The sequence below is a fragment of the Boeremia exigua genome (assembly GCF_020726555.1).
Source record: "Boeremia exigua strain MPI-SDFR-AT-0100 chromosome Unknown C7974scaffold_2, whole genome shotgun sequence".
In the NCBI taxonomy this organism is placed as follows: domain Eukaryota; kingdom Fungi; phylum Ascomycota; class Dothideomycetes; order Pleosporales; family Didymellaceae; genus Boeremia; species Boeremia exigua.
Window position 1 is genome coordinate 2,583,433 of NW_025763519.1, and position 26,040 is coordinate 2,609,472.

Here is a 26,040-nt window from a genome sequence, read left to right on the forward strand (position 1 = left end):
CTGAGTCAACGCAACACAACATGACACTCGGCCCACAACACAACACACGAACTGTAGGGATAAAATCTGGTTTGCCCTAGACTCTGCTGTGCAGCCTTGCTAGGGCGACCCTGACCCGGATTTCCACGCAGCCGCCTAGAGTCAGTCTCAAAGCGTCCATGTTCGAGCCATCACCGCCTCTCTCGTTCACTCACCATTCAGTACTCAGCACCCATCACTCATTACTCGTACAGCTCCGCCCACTCCCGCCGCAGCAGCGCCATATTCTCCCGCACCATCTCCGCCTGCAGCATCGCCTGGTGGCTTTGATCCATCGCGGCCGACGAGCGCGAGAAATCCAACTGCGAAGTGTCAGTCAAGTGTCCCGCACACCGCGAAAGAAGGAAACTTACAGGCGCACGATGATAATACCCATACCCCATAGTCGTCCCCTGTATCGCACTGATGCGCTCCATCGTCTGCGCGGACTGCATCTGCACCCCGTACATTCGCGCCTGGCGCTCCAGCTGCTGGCTCTGCAGCTTCATCTGCTCGAGCTTGAGATTGTACTCCTGCATCTTGGCGGCGCGCTGCATGAGCCGCTGCTTGTAAGTGTCGAGATTGTAGCTCGCGCATGCGTCCGCCAGCCACTGCTGCAGCCGCGGCGAGTACAGATCGCACGTGTAGCCGTGCGGCGGGACATTGGGCGTGACTTCGCGCAGGATGGTGGGCGGGGAGGCGGAGGACAGGAGAGGCTCGATGTGGGTGATATAGCACTCGGGGCAGGCGGCGTAGCCGGGGATGGAAGTCGGGAAGGTGTAGCTTGTGGAGCCGGGCGGGACCTGTTGGCTCTTGAGGCAGACGGGGATGGGCGCCCATTTCGTGAAGTACGCGGTCAGAGGGCGCGTGTCTCTATGGCCAGAGTCAAGGGTGGCTGCGGCGGTTTCGGCGATTTTGTCGAGGTAAAGCTCCCCGCGCCTTCCTTCGTTCTCATTTTGTGCGGTGAGAAGATCGCACGTGGCTTGCAGTTTTGCACCGTTTGCCACAGGCCGGAAAATGTCATTGAGGCACGGGAAGATAAGGTTGAGACGGACGATGCAGCTTGAGCAGACTGTGAGGTCCTCGATAAGAGATCCAGTTCCTGGGTTCCAGAGACAATACCAGGTTCGCGTCACAGCTGGCTTGCCTCCCTTTTGAGCCACTGGGTCCTCAATGTTGAGATTCGGGCAAGGGCCATCTTCGTCCGCATGCATCTCCGCCACGCGACCCAGAAGGCTGAGGTCTGGGGCATTCAGAGAGAAGATCCAGTATATTGCTACACGGGTCCAGCGATCTGATAGGTCGCATCTCGTGGCTACGTCCGTGGACTTGGGTGGAGATTGGGAGATGCATCGTGCATATGATGTGTTGCGAAAGGTAGTATTGTAACAGCTTGGGCAGATATCAACGTTTGGAAATGGAACAGGTGTAGTAATCCGGAACCAATCGGTGTGTCCTCCAGTAAAGCTTGACCGAGGGCAAGGCGCAAACTTTGGGACTTGTTGTGCTTGCGGCTCGACGGATGATGCCGCTCTGGGTGGTAAACTAGGCTTCACAAGAGGCATGGTAGGCAACAATCAATATCGAACCCAAAGCTCACTCAGCGATGCAGTAGTACCTGTGTGAAATGTGTCATCGAGAAATCTTGTTGCGGCCTTCCGTATGTAGTGGTGGAATGTTCCGTGCAGCCCTCGCCTACCCTTGTGAGGCTGAACAAACCATGGTGCGAGATACGACCACCGGTGAGACACGCGCCCCACCGAGCGGGAAAAGGCAGGACGTGGGGATGCCACGCATGTACAGGGTTGCCAAAAGCATGCAGCGGTGATCAACATGTTTTGATGTCTACAATCAGCACCTGCCCACCAGTCTTCAGTGCTCAGCGGTTGAATTCATGCAATTATTGGCCGAAGGGATCGTCGCTTATTTCTGTCTCCACCACTCAAGATGGAAACTCCGACCCTCTTTTCACACCCCATGCATTCCCGAGTCTGCGGGTAGCCCGCAAGGCTAACATCTGACAGCCCAAGCCAGACGCGAAAGCTGACTCGGTGAGCCTGGAGAAAAGAAGTAAAGAAGATCATTGATTTGAGTCCAAAGGTGATTAAATGTGAATATTTACATGGAATTGAACAAATGTCTCGGTCAAATTTGCTTCGTAGATGATCGTTGATCTTGCAGCTTCGTGATGAATTGAAAAGAGTGTTGGGGTATAGAGCGAAACAAAGCAAAGGTCCGCCCAAACAGACGCGCGCGTGCAAAAACGACATTCGTTATGCGTTGATGATGAGGTTACGTTGGCTGCTGTCTTCAGGGTTGTTGCCGAAAACGAACCGATACAGATCACGCAGCCACTTGAACTGCTCGCTGCGTGCCATCCATTGAACCGACCGGCCGATTTCCACGGCGGTGAGTCTCCGGGGTGGCTCCGTGTGCGCAGTTCGTAGTGTAGGGTCTGAGAGGACAAGCTTTCGGTAGCTCTCAAAAAGCTGGCTCTGCCATGATAGTGTTCCAAAGCTATTTGAGGGCAGAGCACGAATGAAGTCGGGCAGTGGAATCTGGCGGCTGTAGCCGGCATTGATCGCGGCCTTGAGGATCAGTCCTTTCAGTCGGACAAGGTTGGGGTCTGTGCGCCCCGCAGTCGCTGTCGATGAGCTGTGTATGGAAGCATCGGAGTATGTAGACAGATTTGAAGATGCTGAAGACCAGCGATCATGCGTTCGTGTCAGGCCAGCTTCGGGCCCTAGAACCAGGATATTTGGCACATTGTTCTCTTCGGCAGGCGAGAACTCTTCGCGATCGTCAAATATAGTCGTGGGCGTATCCGGCACTGATGGAGTCTGTCGTCGAGAAGAAATAGCGGAATGATATGAATCGTTGACGCTTGAAGTCGAGCGTCCAGACCTTTCAGAGTAAGAACGTTGTGAGCGTGTCACAGAGCCTGCACTGGAGCCCAGGTTGAACTCATGCTGAGATGGGCGTGGGGTGCCGCGGTCAGGTCGAACCTGAGTCCAGCCCTCGCGGAAGAGATCACACAATTCCCAGCAAGCTTGTATGCCAGATCCTAGAAGCTCCTCGTCTGCAGGCTTGCCGTCGCGACTGTTCTGACGGAGACTGAAAAGTGTCTCTGCTAACGACCAGCAAGCATGGAGTAGCGAGTCGGTCTCCTCCGGTAGCGACGTCCGTTGCTTCATCAGCCGGTGACACAGCGTCAGATAAAAGTCTAGTGTACGCTCTCGGAACGCCTCTGGCAATGCGCGGTCATGAGCATTGTAGAGGTGGTTATTCAGCTCGAAGCTGACTCTTAAAACAGAGTCCGATGAATCGTCTCCCCGCTGTCGCACGTCAAACAATGCCTGACAGAAGTCGCGGCAGAGCTCCAGCGTTGGCATGACCTGGGTCGAGGGGATCTCGTCGCGGCTCTCGTACAGTTTCTGGCACAATCGCCAACACGTCCGCCAAGCATGCTCTTGTTCGTCGGCACTACCGCCAGAGTAGCTGAACATCCGCCGGCGATGGTTCTGGCTAAGCTTTGCGAGAGAGTTGCAGAGAGTCCAACACTCATCCAAGGCACTCTTCAGCGCGATTATCTCTTTTTCAGTTTCGTTTATGCCGTGTAATGCCTGTCCCATGGTCTGTGTACTGCTGGACGCGTCTTGCGATAGTGAAGATTCATCGTCATCCTGGTCGAAAACAGAGCTTGCTGAAGAGTCTAGGGGGGTGTGATCGTCGTGTTCTGCTATGTCTGTTTGGGTCAGCGACGATGTACCAATTCTGCGATACAACCTACCAGCAAGACCCATGCTCATTCGAGCGCTACGCCTCTTCAGGTCGTCGTCATAGTCATAGCGCGTCTGCGCCTGGGGTGTACTGCGGTCCCATACACCACGGGGGACAGACGTGTCAATTGGGGTTGTGTAGGTATGCTGCAGAGGTTCAGCCATCACAGCCAGTGCAAGGGCGAGGTGGGCAAGACGCACCTTGTCGTCAGCTTCGAACACCATGTTCGCCTCGGGGGTGACAGGCGACACAACGGCGGTGTTCTCTGACGTATTTGCGCTTGAAGACGCTGCTGAGACGCTTCCACGGTTCTATTTCAGGAGTCAGCGCCTAAGCAGTACAACCAAAAAGGTAGTCCGTACGAATTGCTTGAAGTCCGTCGGCACATGGATGACCGACGGCGGAGCCTCGTCTGAATCTGACCGCTTGCGCGCAGGAAGTGAGGTGTCGAGCTTGAAAGGCTGAGTGGTGGTCAGCATTGCTCTTGTATGCGGGCCGCAATGCAGGGCGCAATGCAGGTCGCCGGAACGGTCGACGTACCTTGGACTGGCTGGTCTGGCTCGCCGGACTCACAATGTCCTCGGTGTTTGGCGATCTTATGTCATTCAAATCGTCCTGTGCATCGTCCTCAATCTGCATGTGTCAGCCCCGCTTGTTCTTCGGTCCTGTTGTGCGCGGCTCTATATACCTCGGTGTGGTCGGTGGCACTGGTGCCATTGCTGTCGACGGGTGAAGGATCGACAGTCGCAGGATACGGACTGGGAGGAGGAACCAGGTGGTCGGAATGTGCTCCAGAAGACCTGCGGGAATGCATCAGTACGGCTTATGTAGAAGCCGCAGGCGGGGGGCCGCACCTATTTGAAAAGACCTGGTTGAAGTTGGCCGGAGAGCTGGGCGAGTCCGTGTAGGGGCTGAAGGCAGAATTGAGGCCCGGGCCCGTTGGAGAAGGCATCAGCATCGCCATGCCTCAAGGCTGCCTCACTTGCGCCAGATCTGCGCGGCGCGTGGAGCTGGGGGAGAGCTCGTGGGGCTCCCCGTGCACTGCCTGTCTGTCTGGCACCGGCGACGTCTCGGGCGCGGGGCTGTGGTTGACACGGCGACGAGTCTGTCGTGCCTCTCCGCCTCGAACGGGTCAGCGAATGGGGAGGGAGGGCGCGGCGCGAAGAGCGTTGGTAGCGGCGACGGGGCGGTGGGCGTTGGAGGCGCTGTGTATATGAGACGGACCGGCGTGGGCTATAGCAGACCAGCTGCTGCGGGCGGGTGTAAATATGCGGCGCGTCTAACAATCGTGTGCGAGCGAGCGTGCAGACGGTACAAGACGGTCGCCGGCAGCAGCCTGTCAGCCTGTCCCAAGCCGACGAGAGGGCTGCCCGCGCATCAACAGCTGTCGGCTCCACAGAGGGCAAGGGCAGGCGCACCCCTGGCGAGCTGGGCGCCGCTGATTGGCCCGCCTGGTGGAGCCCAGCGCTTAGCAGCTGCCACCCTTGTCCCAAAACGCTCTCACGAGCTGCGGGATCGCTCGTCGTCACATCCAGCGCCGTGCTGCTGGTTCGAACGGCGACATGGCTGTGGCCGCTTGACTCAGCGTTCGACTCTGCAAGATGAGTCCGCTGGCGCCGTGTGATTCACGCGATCGGCTTCAGGCCTGCCCGCAGCCTCTGCGGCATCCTCTCGCCGCTGCCTCGTGCCCACCCCTCCACTCGGCGGGCGTCCTGCAGCTCGCAGCGAACGGTGCACTGTCCTTCCTATGCTGGGGGCCAAGGGCTCAGGCAATCCGCGACATGCCTGTAGCATGGCGCGCTAATGCACACCTTTCCGCACAGCAAGTGGCCAATCGACGGCACGAAGAGCCTTGTGCACGCGCGGGAGACAGACGCATCTCTGCGGCAGAGTTTGGATTATTGCCAGCAATTATCCGGCCGTCTGACCGGTGACAAGGTCTCGACTCTGGAATCCAAAGTCTTTGTGTTGACGTGGCCAGCAGACAGACAACAGAGTGGATCAAAGTGGAGCCGACAGCCACTGTCTGTTGGGAGAAGTCAAGAGTGCGACCCAAGGATTGTCAGCACATCAACGCTCGTCGACGACTCGCTGCCGCGCTGCTAGGCTTGTCAGCGCCGGTTACCGTAGCTCCGGATTGCCTGGCGGCTGTTGCTCGCCTTCTCCGCCGCCACTCGTAGCACAAGAATTGGCTGTCAATGCCCCCAACGAGCCTTCTCCGCGTTGAGCAAACGGAGTGAGGCCCAATTCTTTGTGTCGCCCGTCTTCCGCGCCTGAAGTTAGCCGCGCCTTGAGGCCTGTCAATTGGCGCCATGTCGTACAGGACCAGAATTATTGAACCTGGATCCTTGACAATCGATCCTGTGACGACCTGTGGGTCGTCGATCCGGCTCTGACAGCGTCGACAACACGACGATAACTTCGTAGAAATCTACCCAATAAACGCGTCAAACGTGCTGGTTCGGGTGCGTGCTGTTGTTTGGTATCCAATTACGCTCGTTATCAGCCTTGCCTCTCGTCATGCGAACTACTGATCTAAGCTCGGGGCTGACGACTACACGAGCACGAGAACCAAAACTTCAGCGCACTCGATCCGGCCAATGCAGCACAATGGGCCCATACCTACTCTCAATGCAAGCTTGAACTTTCTCGAGTGTGCGCCGGCCGCTGCGGCTCAATCCCGTTTCTAGCGTGTAGTCGTTCCTTCCTCCACGACCTCTTGTGTCCACCGGCGCTTACAGCCCATGTCTCAATGGCAAGCGATCCACCAACACTCCACCAAATCTTCTCGCCGATAACAACACACCAGCTCCAACGCCTCTCCGGACGCCCTCCTCCTGCACCGCGCCGCAATCTCACAGTGCCTCCAGCGCCTTCGGGCTGTTGCTGACATGCACAACGCCGCCGCCTGAAAATTGCATAGAACAATGCCGATCAGCATAAATCCGCCTTGCACTTCCGTCCGTCAGGCGGCACGAGTCCCGCGTTGCACCAGAGGCCGTCTTGTGGTACACACAATGCACGATCCTGATTACGCATGCCCGTACCATCAGAGCTGACCAGCCTCGCTACCATCACTTTCCCCCGCCACACAAACCCTAATCCACCACCAACACCACCGCACCTCGCTCGCCTAACCACCACCTCCCCCGTTCTAAATAAACCCTCCTGTGCAGTCACACTAAAACTAACACCCAACTCCCCACTGCCTCCACCACTGCTCCGCCCACTGACACTGACGCGCTGAGACCCCTCCACTGCACTGCTCACCGCTGACGTAGCACTCCTCGAAATACCCCCGTGCCGCCCGGCGAATGTTCTACAGATCGTGAACGTGGCACAAGGGAGATCCCGGGGCCGCGCCGTCGATCGGCCTGCGCCTCGATGGGTCCGGAGGTGTATATTTAGAGGTCGGTGTGTGGTGAGTCTGCCTTGCTGCGATGTTGGGTGAGCGTTTGGTGTTGGTGCTTTGTGAGGTGGGCGATGGGATCGGTGAGTGAGTAGACGGTGTGTTGTATGATGGGTCTGAGTGATATTTCGGTATCTTGCTACGAGCATACTCACTGTTTATACGCAGGCAGTCAAGGAAATTGAAATCGAAATCGGGGTTGTGGCATGTTTGCTGATACATGTTTGCTAATACAGAGCGTATGCCTAGACGATCTCGAGACCCGTTGCTATCAACCTACATGCATTGCAAGTATATAAGCGTTGCCTATGATGTTCCGTGTATGTAAGTGATCTCGACCACTCTGTATCCCATACTCTCCTCCAAGCTGGACACTCGAAGACTGTCATCCCACCTCAACTCGTCTCTGTAGACTCAGCGTGCTGACATACGATTACGTTCAGCGTCTGCCTTCACGCATTCTCAGCCCAGTCAAGGATTCGCAGAGCATGCCACAACGCATGTAATCTGTTCCGGTCAACAAGCTCGCCGCAACGTTGAGCGACGGATCCGTTGAGCGTCCAAGGCCAGAATCCCTTCCTTTCGTGCTTCTGCGTCACCCTCTCTACGTAGTCTCTCCCTAATGACTGTAGATCACTTTCTGTGGCAGGATACCCTGGTCCACGTCTAGCCCGGCCAGAATTGGAACTCGGCCATGACACCTCCATGGCAGCACCAGTTCCATCGATCCAAATATCTGGTGCGATTCTGTCCACTGTCGCTTTGAGCATTGCGGCGGATAGTAGAATAAAACACCGGCGGCGTAAATTCTGCAGTTGTATCTCGTAGGTTTCCACCGTGCCTCCAGCAGGTTCCAAAGCTCCCACAGTGAACCTTACAGTTGTGTACTTGTTCAGATCGTATGTCAGACGAATCAAAGGCAAGACGTTGATACGTAAGCCTGCCAAAGTCTCATCGGGTACATTGAATCGCAGCAGCATTGTTGGACCAGGCCAAAAGTCAATTGGTCCTGAAAGGTGGGGACAGAACGGTTTCAATATTGATCCGTACATGCCTCCCAACCAGTCGCGCAGCTTTCTGAAATTGTCGAAGCTCGATTGTTTCTCCAGGGTCTCCATCTCCAAAACGATCTGGTTATGTTTCCTTAGATTGTTGTAAGCATACCTACGAGCATCCCAATTGAGCCGCAGGAGGGTGTGGTCGAGGCCAGTGACTGTACTGTTGTGTAGATCAAAGGTAATCGTGGTGCCGTAGGTCATGACATAGTGCCAAATGTCGAACAGCACAGAACATGGAAGAGTATTATCGAGTGTTGGCTTTCTAACGGAAGACCGTCTAACAGTACCATTGTCGCTAAGCTCGAATCTGGTGACGCTGATTGCAAAGCGTTTCGGGCCCCAGGATCTAACACTTGATCGATAGATAATCTCATCCAGCGGAGGATAATCTTGGTTATGGATGATCTCAATGTAGACACCCTCCAAAGATCTCTCGAATCGCCCGTAACGGCGGATGCCCATGTGGTCTGCCACGGCGAACGAGTGCAACATCTTGTTCATCCGCGGTATGCAGATCTTGGGAGCTCCTCCGTTGTCTAAGTGATGATGAACCATACTGTGGATCCTAAGACCTGTATTGTCGAAACAGATCTGAGGCGTGCTACCGGGTCTTGCCCACAGCACACGCAGTAGTGGTAGGAGGTTTATTTCCCTGCTTTCTTGACACGTTTCTCGACAACATCGGTCAACGTCAATGACGACTTTCGTGATAAAGGAAAACTGAGAGCCAATGGATTGGAGAAAACCGGACGCTGTTGATATCTGAGACGTGATCCAGTTGTGTCGGTGTTCAGGTACCGTGACACAGAACGTATTATCACTGTAGAGAACACCGACAGCTTCGTGATAGATCTGACGACAAACTCTAAGCAGTAGAATTGCATGGTTCAAGTCGTGGGTCTTCTTGTCCATGTATGCAGCGGCTTCAAGCTCTGCTTGCGATTCATCCTCGGAGGAATCCCCAGAGCGGTATTCGTCATCTTCGAGCCACGCCGGATATTCCTCTTGCATCTCAGGATCAATGACCAGGATAGGCTGATCTCTCTTGAACAGAATCTCGTACACCGCATTTCGTACCTCCGGCGGGAACGTGGTGAGGAAGGAAGGTGCATCAGGATCGGCAGGCTGCGACGTCGACCGCTGGATCTCGATAACTTGTGGCTCCGCCGTGTCATTTGGACCCCCTCGCATAGGGATGGGCTCATTGAGAATGAACTTCGGAGGCGCCATGATGGGCCGGCAAGCTAAAGCTTTGACTGCGGCGTGCGCTCGAAGAGGTGGTAAGTGCCGCTGCGGAAACGCCGCTGCGTGGTCTGCAGCTGGTGGACGCGAGGTATTAGGGCGGCGGCGACATGTTCGTCGCGAGGTAATTGTCGTGGTGAGAGATGGGAGCAGGGTGAGATTAGGGTGGAGCAGTAAACAAGAAGCAAACAGCGCCGCGCAACGGAAGGCGCCAACGTCACCTTCCTCGCCAGATATGTACGTCCGCTCACAGAAGAAATTTTGACTAGGTCTGCTCTATTGAACGGTACACTGTTACTCTAAAACAAGGCAAAAGACCCCAAAGAAGCTGAATGCTCTACACCTATGCTTCATGCGACGTTCCAATCACGACTGTAGAGACGCTCTTGTAGGTATCCTCCGGCTCAACATCGACCATTGATGTTCAGGCCCACTGACTGGGTCCTCGATCTTCCGAGAGCTGCCAGCTTCTCCAACGAGGATATGAGTCCCACATCGCTTCGACGTCTGAGCGAGTCATCTTGTCCCAGTCCTCGAAGTCAACGATGTAACTGCCTCCAATGTTAGTAGATTCTTTTCTGATGTGTGAGGCGCACTTTACCATTTTCGTCCATATTCGTCCCACATGATGTTACGTAGAGCACAGTCTCGGGGGTAGATCTGACATTTCCAGAGTTCTCTGAGTAGCTGTTAGCATGTAGACGTGAACAAACAGACCATGCGTACAGAAGCGCAGTTTTGAAGGCTGCCCTGATTTCGTCCCTCTCTTCCTTGACTTTGTCGTACCAGAAGTCGTCGTAGCTGATTTTCTGGCCAGGAACCTTGGTCATCAAAATTCCTATCATGTATCCCCCTGCCATGATGATTCTCTCCTCGTCGACCTCTGGGGTGAGACGGAACGCACCGGCCTCCAAGTAATGCGGTGTGTACGCACAGTCTAGGTCGCGAAGATGCCGGAGTGCAATCAATTCGCTTTCAGTGTAGCGATGTGGTACTTCGACTGGATTTTCAGCTTGATAGACCAGGTCTCGTGCATACTCGAACTCTTCTAGCCTGCGTTCGCGTTCATCCTGGGACTCTTCTTCGGCGAGTGCCTGACGGCAATCATCGAGATTCTGCGAGTAGAGAAAAAGTATCTGACGTGTTCCTTTGATCCTGTCAATCGTTAGTAGTTAGGATGATGCAGCCGAGATAAGCTTACTGGTACTTGATCTTGATGATTGCATCCTTCATCTCTTCATACAGATTTTGTGGATCGCAGACGCAGACGCATTCGAATACCTGTCGAGCCTCAAATGGCGGTTCACTTTGCTGGTATATCTTTGGCGTCAAAGCCTTGGTCAACCGCCAAACAGCGCCGCTGGGGAAAGTCAAGGTTTTCCCGATCAGCCGTCCAGTGTTGATGCCATGTTCATCCTGAGTGATGCTGATGCCTGCAATACTCGAGGTCATCGGTGACTGGCTCATCACCATGGTGGTTGGAGTTGTGGAGTTGTTGTCTCGAGTGAGGTTGACGGTAGATGGTTGCTGAGACGAGGTGATGATGTGATAGCTGAGAAGGTACATACGCAACACTCTATCCCTAATCGCGTTAGCGCGATATTACCCCCTTCACTTACTCCGGCTCGCAGGTCGCAGATAAACGGCAAATTAAGGATGTGAGCTAAGTGACTACGCAACAATAATGTTAGGTAACAATGTAAAGAACTTTTGTAGAACGCCTCCGCCTACAGTAACATAAATGCTTACCTAAATCATAGCTTTAACTATCATTATGGCCACATTATGGCCACAAGTGGTGCTGAAAGTGCTCGGCTTGGAGATCAATCATCCGCCGTTCATGCAAAAACATGAGAGTCCGGGACCTGCTTTTGTTGGCGCTTGGTATGAGCATATCGTTTTGCTTTCACTGCGTCAAAAAACTGGGTATGTAGACAATGGAACGTTTGCTTTACATAGTGAGGAAAGTGCTGGAATAACTTCACTATGTGCCAGAATGCCTTCACTCCAGTACAAAGTGAACGAGAGCTTCACAGTGTGAACAGTCCCTACTGCCCATAAAACGAGCCCGAACTTCCCCAGTATTGGTATTCGACATCTTTCTTACAGAGCATTGGTGAGCTTCAACTCAGACAAGATACAACCCGGTGAACAAGATGCAACGTCAACGGAAGACTGGCCATGAGCTTGTGCTGGGCACAGACAATGGCAAGCCTTCTTTAGATCCCATTGACATTAAGTCGAAGCCGAAATTACCCAAGCACTTTCTAGGTATCGAACAGCTTATATCCCGTGGGATGCCCGCAGCCAACATGGGCGAAAAAGGCAAAGAAACGGTCAAAACAGCTGGGACAGTTAAGCGATACTTTAAAGGCCAACTGAACCACTGGAAGTCGTTCCAAGACGAAGTGTTGACCTTTTGGACAGACGACCAAACGGTTGACGCTTTAGGTCGTTGCGACCACCTTCCCGTCGGAGTAGATCACTCAACTGTCGGAGAGCTCAATCCATACGCGATGTACTTCGGTGAGCGCATACAGTGCGGAGGTGAGATCACCATCTCGGGTAGATTCTACTCGAACGCACTTGAGCATGTCGTACGTTGCGTCGAGACACTGGGCCAACACGCAGGCTTTGGGCCCAAAGAAGTTGTCTTTGGCGATTCGTGGATTCAATATGTTTCGGATCGTGTACCAGGCCAACAGCCCGATATTCTTGGCCAGTTTCGTGTCGGTAAGAACAAGCATGAGGTACGTCTTCTGGGGGAAGTGAAGTTCCCCCTCACCGTTGACATCGCTGATATGGTCAAGCTCGTGTTGGAAGGAGATACAAAACAGTTCTGTGAGATCCTGGGTCAGGTCGTGAACTACATGCTGGGTCATCGCTTGAAATACGCGTTTCTGACGAATTACCGGGAAACCACTTTCTTGATGTTGCACCACATCAGGACAGGCCACGGCACATTGGAGTCACGGATCGCGTTTTCCAACCCGATCATGTTTGATGACACTGTAAACATACACCAGAAACGTATCAGTGTACGACTTGCACTGTTATATTTGATCCATAAGACGGGGAACAACACGAACAAGAAGAGTAAGAACAAGGACGATGAAAATCATTCCTGGCAAATCTCGGAACTCGCTTGTAAAGTCACTGAGAAATGGATCTCAGAAGAGCCTATCGTGGATCAGGGTATCCTGAACACTCCTCTCGAAAACCCCAACCAAGCATCCGAGCGGCGTAGAATAGACAACATCCCTGATGACGACGAGGACGACGACAAGGTAAAGTCTCAGCTGGTTCACACGAACCCTTTCATCGGACCGCGCCCAGACCGACGCACTGGCGCCCCTCCAATGGCCATGGACTACCGCAATATGTCCTCAGCATACCACGAGACACCGACCAAGTCAGCAGGCAACTTCTCCATACAGCGATCGACGTTCTTGGATAACTTCGATAACCATGACTCTTTCGCTAATCGCCCCTCCACCGCGTCCAGGGGGCGCCACGTGATCCTTCCACAGCGCTTGCGCGCACCACGCACTGCACCAGACACCTCCCGCACTGGCCCAGTCAAGAATTCCGGATTCGATGGCAGCGGTATGGGGAATTCTAAGGGTACTACTGAGGTTGCTACTGAGGAAGGGGAAGAGGACGAGTAGGTCCCGGGCTGGGATCCATCGCACTTGGCGCGTGGCAGGAAGTTGCGAAGGCAGCGACACGGAAAGGCAGAGTATCAGGTGGCCCTATTGAATGGGAAGGTCACATGACAAGGCAATCACTGAAACACAAGTAGAGGGCTATCCCCATCATCAGGAATCTATCGAATTCGTATGCATTGTTTGACCTCCTATGCTAGTATAACCCATAACTAACACACGCTGGGTAGCCAGAACCCATTCGCCAGTCTGACGTTCACTCTTCTGGGTTCACATCAACATCCACACCATACTCCTCTACGATCCACGCGCAGAACCTCTCCCACTTCTGTGTCCACTCCTTCAGCCTCTTGGCGCGGTCGCCCTTACCCATCATACCATCTTTGATGTCTTGTGTCCACTCCGTCGCGCTAAGGTCGTCGAAGCTTGCCCATCGCACGCTGTTCTCTGCGAGGCTACCAAGACCCTCCAATCCAAGGTTCTGCCAACCTTGTAGCGCCTGCCAGAAGTCGTGCGACATACCAGAAACACCTTGTCCAAGGATCGTCGGATCATCGTTGCAGAGCGAGCAAGGGACGCCTCGAGCCAACAGCGCAGGCAGCGGGTGAGACATGACTGAGCCGCAGAGGCGCAGCACTTCGTTCGACACTGGGCAGCTTTCCACCAATATTCTCTTCTCCTTGACCATATCTATCAGTAGAGGGTGCTTATACAAACTGAAGCCATGTCCGATCCTCCTTGTTCCCAGAATGACAGCGTCGAAGAGATTCTCGTCAGTGCTGTCGCCATCGCCAAGGGTCTCGCCGGCGTGGAAATAGAAGGGTATGTCCACACCTTCCTCCGCACATCGCTTGCGGAACCAAAAGAGTTCGGGCATCAGATCAGCGAGTGGGCGGCCGAGATCTTCTTGCCCAACAAGGTCATATCCAGCAATGATCTCAGGGAACTCGATCTTCATTTCAATGCACGCTTTCATACCTGTCCCGTGTTAGTGAGCCGATCTCTGTGTAGGCTTGTTAGAGATAGACGTACTCTTGATAACGCTCTTCTTATCAAATTGGCGAATGGTGGTCCAGATCATGCGTGCACCCCAGAATTCTTTGCCTTCCTCGCTCTTCTTGAATTTTTCGATTTCGTCTGTCAGGTGATCAAGCATGTTGAAGAAGTCGGGATCCCAGTCTTCCTTTCCAGCACTTCGGTATGGTGTGTAGAATGCTGAGCGCAGGTCGACCCAGTATACGCCATCATCGAGAAGTACCTTGAACATCTTGCGTAGAAACTTCCGGTAGATTGGTTCGTAGTAGATAAGCGAGCCAAGGATAGGGAAACATGACATGAATTTTCTCCAGACCTCGTTCGGTCCCTCGTGGTGCGAAAGGTGTTCAGAAGGTGTGATGGTGACTCGTGACCGGACCCATTCCACAAATCCCTTCTTGCCACCATCTGGGAAGCTGTCGGCAGCCACGTTCACAAGCACTGGTGTTTTGGCGGTATAGTCTGGAGACCAGAGCGATGCACCTTCTGCAGCGGTCTTGACATACGCAAAGGAGAATCCGGTTTTCCTTTGGGAGTCTTTGTCTGTTATAGGTCCGTCTGCAACAACAGCGATGCCCTCTGTATTGAAAGCCTCCTCCAGTGCCCAGTCAATATCGACCATCGCTTCGATATGACAGTGGAGCAGGGTTCCCTTTGGCATTTTCTTGACAATCTGCCAAAGTTTACTCTTCTCCATACGGTCCTTGGCAAGCGAAAACATCATGCCAGGGAAGACATCAACATGCTCGGTAAGAAGGCTGTCCTCATACTCCCTGGTCCATAGAGTTTGCTGCTCTTCAAAACGTATCTGGGAGACTATGGCAGCCGCCTCCTGGGCCATAGGCGATAGGTTTTGGCGGAACAGGTAGTCTAATATATGTCAGGTCATTTGTTACTGAAAATCATGCTCTTAGTCGAGCGACTAACCGCTTCGCTGCCTCTTTTCCTGTTGGACCAATGCATCTCTTCCAGAAAGGTACTTCTGGATGAATGGTTCGCTCAGGCTCGGAACACCCTCGGCTTTCTCCCAGTCGTCATTTACAGCTCCGTTTGACGCCATCTTGAGCTTGTGAGAGAGTTTTGTTCAAGGCGCAGACAGCTGTGAGGAAAAGTTGAAGTAGGCATCAGTGTTCGGCGGCGCCCGAGGCTGCCTTCCAATTCAAGATTAGCACGTGCTGACGTAACGGCGCGGCCAAGAACAGCCCAGGCTGGATAGCTACTGCGTGCAGCTCTTGTGGTGTTACAGCTAAGAATTTCTATGCATAATGCCTGTGAGCTCGTTCTGATCTCATTCCGGAGGTCTTTCAAGGGGTCCCAATATCCGAATCACCAACTACGGGTGCCGTCTGCGGCCTACCAAACGCACGAGTCATGGTCCAGCTTGGTGAATCGATAAGGACATGGTGGGGAGGCAGCCGACATCATCTGCCTCGACAGCCGCATGTGCACATCCACCCTAGGCTTCCGCCCTGCATTATTATCCTCCCGTGACACGCACACGTCAACGGCTCGCGCACGCCACGCGCCTCACACTTTACCTGCAAACGCCTTTCCACCTCACGTCCTTCCGCTCACCTAACGCTACGTCTTTACGATCAATACCCCAGTCCCCACTTTACTCCAGCCAAACACCTGAAATCAGGGTCCAGTGCACACTACGGTACGCCAATACTACGGGACCACGCTGAAGCCCACCGATTACTTCAACACATATGGAGACTCTTCCGACACAGCGGTAGGCGCTCCACGGCCTGTAGCCTGTGAGCCGGCGCATCACCTACTGGAACAGTCGCCATGGCTTTCTTTTCGGCTGTCTCGAGCTCGATCGGCAAGAAGCTCCTGCTCTATGGGCTCCGGCAAATCGATATCTTGGACAAAGACCCCGCCGAGTTCGTGAGTGTCGACGTCGGCAAGCGAACTACACTTGAGGTCCGGGACGTTGGGCTTCACGTTAAGGTGGGTTCGGAGAATAAGTGGGCAAGCTACATGAAGACTGACGCGGTATGACCAGAAACTTGTCGCCTTGCTTCACCTGAAGTTGCCTCCCGAAATCCACCTCTCATCAGCCAAGGCATCGGTCTTGCGAGTCACCTTCGTTCTCGACTTCGGCGTTCCGCAAATATCGATAGAGGTGGATGGAATACAAGTACAAGCTAGTCTGGTCGATGTAGCCGAAGATGTTGCAACTGAGCGGGAAAGCTCACGCCACATGCCTCGAACGCAGTCAGCGTCTCCACGAGATGCGCTGGACGACACGTTTCCGGATTCCGAGGAGCATGTGCCTACGGTAGATGACCTTGCGAAATCCTTTATTCGAGCGGAGCCTGCAGAGGAGATAAGAGAGCTGGCTCAGGAGCTAGAGTCACGATCAAGCTACATGCAGGAGTCTGTATCGACCGATGATGGCGAAGAAGAGACTCAAGCCGGTGTGGGTGCACCGCTCGGGCTACCTGCCTATTTGCGAAACATACTTAATACCGCACTCGATCGACTCAGTATCGTAGTCAACAATATAGATGTTGGAGTGGAGGATCAGACATCAGCCGAGCCATCGAGCCCACCGAAGCCCAGCGAATCATCACCAGTCTCCCTCAATTTCCATGTAGGGCGCATAGGCATTGACTCTGTGACTTCTGTAGAGCCACGCATCGACATAAGCTCAGCATCACAGCCACAAGGTGCTGTTTCGAGCGCCGGAAAGCGAAGGTTACGCATTGAGAAAATCTGTGCCAGGCTTGTGTCTGATGTGGAGACCTTCATTTCGTCATCGCAAACTTCAAGACCGTTGTCACCAGAAATCAATCGCTCCGAGGTCTCTACCGGACAAGCCTCATATCACGAAGAGGCTGCAGGCGCAATCTTGTCACCCACAGGGTCTGAAGCACCTACTCCTGATGCGGATGATACGCCATCTGTTGAGGTCGTGGAACCTTCTCTTCCAGCACAGGAAGACTCAATCGAGAAACCGAGAAGTACAGGCACCACTCCGTTGACGGCCTCTATTCAATATGACCCGCCTCCAGCGCTATCCCCACGTGAAGAGGCTCCTCTAGCAGTATCTGTAGCGACCGTAGACGACGACAGATTTGCCGACGCGTCATCCGATGATGGGTTGGAAAGGAGCAGGCACGATAACGGCTTAGACCCTTCCATACACGGGCTTCCTGCCCAAGGCTTGAGCGGGAGCAGCATATTATACAATGATGAGGGCGTGCTCGACTATGCGCTGCAGAATGATATGCTGAACTCGGCTTTCGACATCGAGTTTGAGGATGACATGCGCGCTGGGGAGACGAGCGCTGAGCATCATACCCCAAGCCCAGATATGGAAATCGAGTTTTCACCCCCTGCAAGCGAAGCCTCTACATCTACACTACCGACAGTGTCAGGCCTAGGGCTATCTTTTGCACAGTCAGAGGCGGTAGCTTCGTCATCGCACTCTATAAGTCATGGCACATTGCAGACTTCCATCGAAGAGCGACAGTCAAACAGTCAGCTCGTCGAGGAAGAGCAAACACAGACCGCTAGCGACATGCAAACGTCTGCACATGACCTGGAAATCATGCCTGATATGACAGCGTCGGCCTCATCATCTTCTGATGCGTCAGACAGTATGTACATGAGCGCTGTGAGTGCAACTCCCGTCGAGACTTCTCAACGACACCTCCCAGGATCCTGGGACTCTGCTTCGACATCAAGCCGCGGCAGCACATCAGATCAACCAAGGTCCATACCCGAAGAGATGATCTCAGGCAGCATCTTGCAGCCACGCACAGACGTCGAAGACAGCTGTGATACACCTCGGCCGGGTAGCCCCCAGAGTGCAACCACGACTGCACCGCTGCCACCTGTAGAACGATGCTCCACAGGGGAAGCAGAATCTCAAAAGCAAGCAAAGGTGTTCTTGACTATTGACGAAGTTACCGTCTGGTTTCCTTTGGGACTCGACGATGACCGATCATCGACCCCTGTCTCAAGCGCTGAATCGGCGGCCGATGCATCAATGCTAGCATTTACGCCATCAAGACTGGGAGAAGACTCGATTTTTGCTGAAATGCCAGGGTCGTTCTCGAATTACGCACACTCAACATCAACACGCCGACAGGGCTCTATGGTCGAATCTTTACGAAAACCTACTCCGTCGAGAGCGTCACCAAGCCAGCTAAAACATCAGCCTGTGAGAGCCTCGGTCGCACCAAACGTTATCATAGACGTTGGTACAATAGTAGGTCATGTGGACTTGGCAACTGGACGCATCATGTTCAGCATGCTCAATCGAGTACTTAGCGCCTTGACAAGCGGCAGCCAGCAAGAGAAGCCAAGTCCGTTGCCCAATGTTGCAGTTGATGAAGCCACTACTACCGTTGAGGCCACGATCAGACATGTCGGGGTGGCTTGGCTGGAGAACGTCCTAGCAGAGTCTGTGCCTAGTGGGTTGACAACAAGTCGTATGCTTCATCTGAAGCCAGACGATGCACTTCTGGGGGCCAACTTTTCTGCACTCCGATTGACAAGTCAAAGCAGTCCCGGTACGATGCGCACAAAGTTGCAAATCGAGAAACTCGCCTTTTCATCTCTAGGCATCGACGTTATATCCTTCCACGCACGAACTCGCTCAAGACGTTCTGTCAGCAATCTTTCAGAGCAGCTGAGTCATGACATTGAGATTGACTACGAGCAAAGTAAAGACAAGAGAATCACAATCGTGACGAGGCCAGTCAAAGTCAACTTCGACATTCAGCAACTTGATGATGCACTAAGCTCTTTTGGTGGATTCAGTGGTGTCCTCGAGCTGGGCAATTCAATATCCTCGAACAATCCATTACACAGTCCAGTTTTGACACCAGCAAAACCAAAGCCTCGCGGTGTACATTTTGGCGACTTACCACCAGTGCCTGAAGCACCTGCTCCAGCATCCAATATGCCAAAGATACAGATACAGATAGGCGAGGTGGCTTTCTTCCTCAAGGGCCGTAGTTGTGCTGTTCAGCTCCAGACAACGACAGTCCGCATTGCAGTCCGACAAAGTAATGTTCGTCTAAAGGTGTCGGAAGTGCACCTTTCGGGCCCCTACCTGAATGCACAGCAAAAAGGTGCGGCTCTGCTGGTCGAGATCCATGGAACGACAGTGAACTTCCTCTACACGCCTGAAGAGGCAGATCTTACAAGATTGATCTCCTTGATCACCCCTTCAAAAGACCCTTACGAGAACAACGAAGACATCCTGATCGACACCTTCCTTCGACAACGACGTCAGGGATCCGTACTCAGAGTTGAAGTCAGTAATGTAGGTGTTCGAATGTCTGATCTGGAAGAGATGCGAGCTTTTGAGGCACTTGGAGTCGAGCTTGCTCGTTTGTCCAAAGTTACAAAGTATCTCCCAGAAGATGATCGTCCAGGACTGCTTACTCTGGCTTCTGTGCAGCAAATGAAGATTGGAGTTGCAGTCAACGAAAAGCTTGGCGATGTTACAATCACTACCCGAAATGCTTCCATGGCACACGTCGGCTTCCCCGCCCTATTTGCTGTTGAAGTTGGAACTGCCTCGCTGGAACGGGACGGAGAGGTGCTTCTCCACGAAGTAGTCAAGCTCGGACCGCAAGATCAGCTGCCTATGGTCATGGTCAGGATGGTTGGCGACGAGTTAGAGCCTGTAGTAAAGGCAAAGCTGTTCAATCTTTGTGTTGAATACAGGGTATCCACTGTAATGGCTGCACTAGGAATCAGCGAGGATGGCACAGTTGAGGATATCGCCGCAGGTATTGCATCAAGTGTGGCGACCATCACAAGATCCAAGTCACCGCAGCTTATCAGCCGACAGTCATCTGACTCAACTTCTCCCTCAAGCCGAGCTGCTAAGCCATTACAGATTGACCTTCTGCTCAGAAGCTGCGCAATTGGCCTAAATCCTCGGAATGTGGCCTCCAAGGGCTTGTTCGTCTTGACCGAAGCTCATTTGACCGGCAAGCAGATACAAAAAGATTACTCCGTTCAACTGGACCTTCGAAAAGCCTCCATGCACGCCATCGATGATGTTGCACGCTTGGAGGCGGAAGCGGAGGACGCAAAGCCACCTCACAGCGTTTCGGCCCCAAACCGGCATTTACAAGAACTGGGCCGTCTTGGCTTTGTTTCCCTCAGCTCAATATCGGCGGCGAAAGTTCTTGTCAAGATATTGGGTGATGGGAATGAAACACCGCAGCTTGTCAGCGTCGAGTTCAAAAATGAACTTCTAGTGCTAGAGTCTTGCGCCGATTCTACTCAGACCCTTATTGAGATTTTGAACGGCTTGCAGCCACCGACACCACCCTCAACTGTTGAACGCTACCGCACGGTGGTTCCACTCCAGGAAATGATGGAGTCATTCACTGGGGACGCAATGCCTGCTCAGTATGAAGGTGAGACTGAAGACTTTATGAGCAACGCAGATCTAGTCGATGACGAGGTACCCACAAACCTGGAATTTGTTGGAAGCATTTACAGCCAAGACTTACCCACCGATGAGGACATGGCGGACAGTATGCTTGATCAAGACGACCTTGGCGAACTAGCGACATCGCCCGTCGTCAGAGCACGTGGCGATCGAGGCCTTCTAGAAAGCTTCCAGGAACAGTACGAGGTCAGCAGAGAGGAAGAAAGCTTCGACTTCAGCACGGACTACTTCCACGACTCCGATTCGGAAGGGAAGGGCAAAGCCCGCAAATGGGACTCAACTCAGAATCAGTACCACCTCACGAATGAATTCAGGACACCAGAAGCACCGCTTAAGGTCACCGTTCGCGAGGTGAACATAATATGGAATCTCTTCGACGGATACGATTGGCCCAGGACGCGAGCCATTATTTCACAAGCCGTGGAAGATGTTGAAGCTCGCGCAGAAGAGCGGCGGCGAAGACCAAGAGACGAAGAAGAAGAGGACGATTTTGTCGAAGAAGATTTCTTGTTTAATTCTGTGTGGATTGGTGTTCCGATAAAAGACGAGAAGGGCGCGCTTGCACGCCGTATTAATCATGATATTGACGACCTCGCAAGCGAGACTGGCAGTTACGCGACTTCGACTGCAACTCGATCCACAGGGGCTACTAGTCGCCCACGTACTGCGACAAAGTCCGGGCATCGTCGTTTGAAGCTCGAGCGAAGTAAGCACAAGAAGATTGCCTTCTCGTTGATGGGAATTGCGGTCGACTTAGTGGTGTTCCCACCGAACACCGGAGAAACGCTGAATTCGATTGATGTCCGCGTTCGAGACTTTGAGATCTTTGACCACGTACCTACATCAACTTGGAAGAAGTTCATTACCTGCAACATTCCACCCGCTGAAAGAGAGTTGGACAGGCCGATGATCAACTTAAACCTTCTCACTGTCAAGCCGGTCACTGACCTTGCAGCTTCTGAGCTGGTCATCCGAGTAAGTAGAATGAAAATCTCTTCTCTCTTTGCAACATGCTAATCTTAGCCAGGTCGCGATTCTTCCATTGCGCCTTCATATCGACCAAGATGCGCTTGACTTCATAACTCGTTTCTTTGAATTCAAGGACGACTCACTCGATAAACCCGCCGCCCCTTCTGAACAACCGTTTATCCAACGTCTCGAAGTACAAGCTGTCGAACTCAAACTTGATTATAAGCCCAAGCGCGTAGACTACGGTGGTATACGCTCCGGTCACACTACCGAGTTCATGAACTTCCTCATTCTCGACGGCTCAGACATCACCCTACGTCATGCTATTGTCTATGGCATCACCTCCTTTGACAAACTGCACAAAACTCTCAACGACGTCTGGTCGCCTGACGTAACGCGCAATCAACTCCCTGGCGTACTCTCCGGTCTCGCTGTCGTTCGTCCCCTCGTCAATGTAGGCTCTGGTGTGCGCGATCTCGTTGTCGTACCTATGCGTGAGTATCAGAAGGACGGTCGCATCGTGCGCAGCCTGCAAAAAGGCGTATACGCCTTTGCAAAGAACACCACCAGCGAGGTTGCGCGCCTGGGTGCAAAGGTCGCGATCGGTACCCAAACTCTGCTGGAGGGCGCAGAAGCATTCCTCAACACCAATCAGCCTACGTCTCCGCACCGCTCACCGCGCTCTCAGCACCTTGACTGGACAGGCTCAGATCCGCCATCGCCTGACGACGAGCCACGTGCTGTATCGAACTACGCGAACCAGCCCATCGGCGTGCGCGCTGGCCTACGCAGCGCGGCGAGACATTTGGAGCGCGACCTTCTCACCGCGCGTGACGCTGTGATCGCGATACCCTCGGAAGTCATGGAACAAGGCAGCGGCGTCGGTGTTGCGCGTGCAATAGCAAGACATGCTCCGACTGTCATACTCAGGCCGGCCGTGGGTGCAACCAAGGCTTTAAGCAATGCACTTTTGGGCGTAGGAAACGCATTGGATGAGACGAGTAGAAGGAAGATCGAGGATGTAAGTGCTTTACTCTTCCCGCTTCACATAGTCGGATGCTAACGGTGTGCAGAAATACAAGTCCTACTAGACCGAACGTACATTGGGAATATGGGTGGTGTTTTGGTGCACAAATTTGCATTACTTCTCTTCAGATTGTTTGCATAGCGACGGTGCAGCACAGGATTACCGGCGTCGCATCTCCACTCTTTCATTGGCCCTGGCGCATTAGCATTTCCCCATAGCGTTCTCATCTCTTCCTCAAGAGTCCGATAAATACGACGTGATAACACAATAAACCCGAGTAGCAATACATCAGGTCGTGGGGACTTGAACTTGAATTTTTTCCTTCCTGTTTTGTCTATCCTTGCAAACACATCCCTGATATAGCATCGTATGGATGTGCACGTGCATGCTCCTCCTTACATGCTTGACGAGAGTCGAGACATACATCTCTCCTGGCTCTTAAGTACAGCCACCGGCTCAACTGATCATGTAGCCTGACCATATGATAATCGTTATAATATATATGCCTTAATATGTCCTTTCATGGTCCGTGCGCACCTGGAGCCTCCTACGGCCGCGGTGCATAATTCTGTTATGCCGGTCTTGCAAGTCGTCGTTCACGAGACTCTGCTCGTGTGCCGTCAATCAATGACGACCGTGACCCGAGCTCTCTTCGTGTGCACCTTGCTGCGATCCTCCACCATTCTCATAGTCTGCCTAATCTCTTCATTGACCTTGTCGTCTTCGTCTTCGCCCTCATCGCTGCTGGCGTTGGCAGTGTGGGGTCCTGGGCGTTTCTTCGACACTCTCATACCCGAGCTCGTCCCAGTGGTCGAGGAACCGGTAACACTGCTGCCTGTGCTAGTTCCGTCTTCAACTCTGGAGAATTGCGTGCGTACTGGCAAGTCCGAAAGAGCGGGTGCCATGAAACCTCGCAGACTGCGTCCAGCTAGACTGGGGGCGCCAGCAAGCTTTGCGTTGGGATGGGCTTGGTTGTTCGTCATGCCGTCCATGGTCTTTATCTTCCTTCTCCAGTCCTTTGGGTCGCGTAGCTGATCACGTGTGGAGACATCGAGACCGTTTATGGTGTGCAGATCAAGTGCCTGAGCACGGCTATCCGCCCAGTACCAGTTTGCATCAACTTTGTCTGCTATTCGGTTGTCATTCTGTGTTGAGAAGATGCGCGACTCCATCAGACCCTCTCGGCCAGCATCTAGTAGATGATGATGGTGGGACTTTTGGTTCAGCCACAAAGCTAGGGCGTCGCGCTCATACAGGCGACCAAGTATGCGAGAGTAGGGGACGGCGAGCTCCTTGGACGGTGGGTGGAGGGGGTACCATTCGCCGTAATCGTCAGCGACTGCGGGAGGGTGAGCGTCTGATAGCCACTCCTTGTTCATCCGAGAGGAATCGCTCGTGTATGCTGTACCGTAAATCCAGACACTGGAGCGGTATGGTCTCTCTTCGTCCCAGTCGTTTCCCGATGCGTTGTCAAGGTCGGACCACTTGAGGCGGATCGATTTGACAACTAATATATCGGTTGATGTGGTCTGTCCGAGACTAAGATTGGGGAGTAGACGGACGACGTCACCGACAGCGAGCATCTCGTGTCCAATGTACATTCCACGACAATAGACCACAGCCTCGGGCCACGTGCCTTTGAACCGATATTTACCGGTGAGTGACATGACCGAGGTGACTGTCTGCGCGTTCTGGATTGTCGGGTGCCACTCAAACTTAGGTACTCGATGTAATAGATGTCTCCAGAGGACAAATGGACGCGTGTGTCGAACCGGAACATACCTGTGGCGTTTTGATTGGGATTTATCGGAACTGTTCACGTCTGGCAGTGGTTCCACGCGTAAGCCAGAGTATGTAACGTTGCTCTCCTTGTCGCCATTATCGAAGACGTCTTCTATCGTTATGGGCTCAGTAGGTGTTTCGCCGACCAATCCGGCCTTCCAGCTAGGATGGTCCAGCCACAGTTTCGTCCTCTCGTCATACATTCTATAATCCGCCGTAATAGGGTGTCGAATGATGTGTACGTCTTCTGCGAGATCTCGCACATACAATACTATATCTCCGACACGAGGAACCCATTGCTGATTCTCCTTGATCTTGCGAAGCATGTCAGGCAGAATCTCCTGCTCGGCTCTCCAATCCATACTCAACGGCTCTTCGATGAGTTCATCGATCTTCCCATGACGACGAAGCTTGTTGATCAAATTGCGATAGATGTCAGGCGTGCCCTCTTCGTCCACGCGACTTGTGTCCATACCAACGCCAACAATCTTCGGGCGACCCTTGAGGTGCACAGGCACGGGCGGTACCGGTGCAGCAACTCGTGTTGGTAAGGCCAGTGGTGGAGCAGGCTCAGTTGCCGACGAAGGGCGTGAAGACGTGTTTGAGGACGTACCGCTGTAGCTTCGCATTTTCACGCTACCGGATGCGCTCTTGGGTAGGACACCGGAGCTGCCGCTGCAGACGGTGCACGGGCATCCTATACTGTCTCCATTTTCCATAAGATACTGGAAATGGGGAAAGAACCGGTTCGGGGAGTCGAAAGTCCTATGGCTGGGGTGCCCATAGAGATACCTGTCGAGATGTTTGGGGTCTTTCGGTCTTGGGCGCTGCCACAGCGAGTACCCTGCAGGAAGGCTCTCCAAGGTGTACTTGACATGCGGCTGAGCTTCACCTCGTATCTGCATCCATTGTTGCGCGAGCTTTTCCAGATACAGCGTGGGGGGATCGAGCTGCTCATGACTCCCAGACTTTGGGATATGAGTTGCATCTCCATCTGAGCCTGGTCGCAGACGCACAACAACTCGACGTGGCGAAGACATCTTGGTTTGATTTCGATACGAGCTGGAGCGAGTAGCCGCTGCTTAGATCAAGTTGCGTAGGTTTCTGCTTTGTGACTAACAGCACGATATCGCAACACGGGGTGAGTCGTAGATGTGTGGGACGCGCAAGAGGTTGAACCCAAGGCCGCATCCACTTTGAACAATAGTGAGTGTAAATTGAATGTAAGCGTTCTTCGATATCAATCAAGAGGTATTGGCAAGTGAGTTCAGCGATGGGAGTACGACCTCGGGAGCGTTTGTTTGCTGAGGCGTGACGCGAAAGGAAAATTGCAGTCTGCGTGCATCTGGTGAAGCGCACGCGTTTGTGTTATCGCGTGATCGTACATTAGACCTAAATCTGCCGAACTTTTACACCTCGACGTTTGTTCACCTTCACCACGCGTACAGAAGTCGCAGCGTGGTGGAAAGTTCGATCCATAGGTGGCGTTTGGTTAGCCGAGCCACACGTGACTAAGATCTGACACGACACGTCCGCGTATCCCTGTCTAATGCAGGAACAGACATCCTCCACGAGTCAAACGTCGCGCCTGCCCCGTTCGTGTGTATCACTATAGGAAAAAC

At 53.2% G+C, this 26,040-nt stretch overlaps 9 protein-coding genes across 9 annotated transcripts; 2 read left to right on the plus strand and 7 right to left on the minus strand.

Annotated features, from left to right (window-relative positions):
* Positions 1-221: 221 nt before the first annotated feature.
* On the minus strand, positions 222-1,583 carry C7974DRAFT_301898 (uncharacterized protein; the record flags this gene model as incomplete). The annotated part of the gene is made up of 2 exons (XM_046137871.1): positions 222-341; positions 393-1,583. 2 exons carry the CDS (start codon positions 1,581-1,583, stop codon positions 222-224), a joined length of 1,311 nt encoding a protein of 436 aa, XP_046001928.1.
* A 708-nt stretch (positions 1,584-2,291) lies between these two features.
* Positions 2,292-5,147, minus strand: C7974DRAFT_328671 (uncharacterized protein; the record flags this gene model as incomplete). Its single annotated transcript, XM_046139037.1, has 7 exons — positions 4,653-5,147; positions 4,487-4,598; positions 4,339-4,431; positions 4,161-4,259; positions 3,999-4,109; positions 3,809-3,944; positions 2,292-3,763 (listed from the first exon to the last, which is right to left on the minus strand). Exons 1-7 carry the CDS (start codon positions 4,760-4,762, stop codon positions 2,292-2,294), a joined length of 2,133 nt encoding a protein of 710 aa, XP_046001929.1. The 5' UTR covers positions 4,763-5,147.
* Positions 5,148-6,403: 1,256 nt separating this feature from the next.
* C7974DRAFT_386432 (uncharacterized protein) lies at positions 6,404-7,496 on the minus strand. The gene has a single exon (XM_046141059.1). The coding sequence runs from the start codon at positions 7,354-7,356 to the stop codon at positions 6,733-6,735; it is 624 nt and encodes a 207-aa protein (XP_046001930.1). The 5' UTR covers positions 7,357-7,496; the 3' UTR covers positions 6,404-6,732.
* A 163-nt stretch (positions 7,497-7,659) lies between these two features.
* On the minus strand, positions 7,660-9,495 carry C7974DRAFT_447774 (uncharacterized protein; the record flags this gene model as incomplete). Its single annotated transcript, XM_046145652.1, has 1 exon — positions 7,660-9,495. One exon carries the CDS (start codon positions 9,493-9,495, stop codon positions 7,660-7,662), a length of 1,836 nt encoding a protein of 611 aa, XP_046001931.1.
* A 281-nt stretch (positions 9,496-9,776) lies between these two features.
* C7974DRAFT_386433 (uncharacterized protein) lies at positions 9,777-11,032 on the minus strand. Its single transcript, XM_046141060.1, has 4 exons — positions 10,709-11,032; positions 10,234-10,662; positions 10,109-10,186; positions 9,777-10,058 (listed from the first exon to the last, which is right to left on the minus strand). Exons 1-4 carry the CDS (start codon positions 10,978-10,980, stop codon positions 9,932-9,934), a joined length of 906 nt encoding a protein of 301 aa, XP_046001932.1. The 5' UTR covers positions 10,981-11,032; the 3' UTR covers positions 9,777-9,931.
* Positions 11,033-11,804: 772 nt separating this feature from the next.
* C7974DRAFT_296915 (uncharacterized protein) lies at positions 11,805-12,677 on the plus strand (the record flags this gene model as incomplete). The annotated part of the gene is made up of 1 exon (XM_046137689.1): positions 11,805-12,677. A coding segment is annotated over one exon (873 nt), but the record flags the coding sequence as incomplete, so codon positions are not given.
* A 645-nt stretch (positions 12,678-13,322) lies between these two features.
* C7974DRAFT_386435 (uncharacterized protein) lies at positions 13,323-15,325 on the minus strand. The gene is made up of 3 exons (XM_046141061.1): positions 15,135-15,325; positions 14,205-15,077; positions 13,323-14,150 (listed from the first exon to the last, which is right to left on the minus strand). Exons 1-3 carry the CDS (start codon positions 15,265-15,267, stop codon positions 13,429-13,431), a joined length of 1,728 nt encoding a protein of 575 aa, XP_046001934.1. The 5' UTR covers positions 15,268-15,325; the 3' UTR covers positions 13,323-13,428.
* A 676-nt stretch (positions 15,326-16,001) lies between these two features.
* On the plus strand, positions 16,002-22,700 carry C7974DRAFT_409450 (uncharacterized protein; the record flags this gene model as incomplete). Its single annotated transcript, XM_046143398.1, has 4 exons — positions 16,002-16,163; positions 16,219-21,615; positions 21,668-22,630; positions 22,683-22,700. 4 exons carry the CDS (start codon positions 16,002-16,004, stop codon positions 22,698-22,700), a joined length of 6,540 nt encoding a protein of 2,179 aa, XP_046001935.1.
* Positions 22,701-22,978: 278 nt separating this feature from the next.
* On the minus strand, positions 22,979-25,887 carry C7974DRAFT_113002 (uncharacterized protein). The gene has a single exon (XM_046135028.1). The coding sequence runs from the start codon at positions 25,456-25,458 to the stop codon at positions 23,257-23,259; it is 2,202 nt and encodes a 733-aa protein (XP_046001936.1). The 5' UTR covers positions 25,459-25,887; the 3' UTR covers positions 22,979-23,256.
* Between the last annotated feature and the right edge of the window lie 153 nt (positions 25,888-26,040).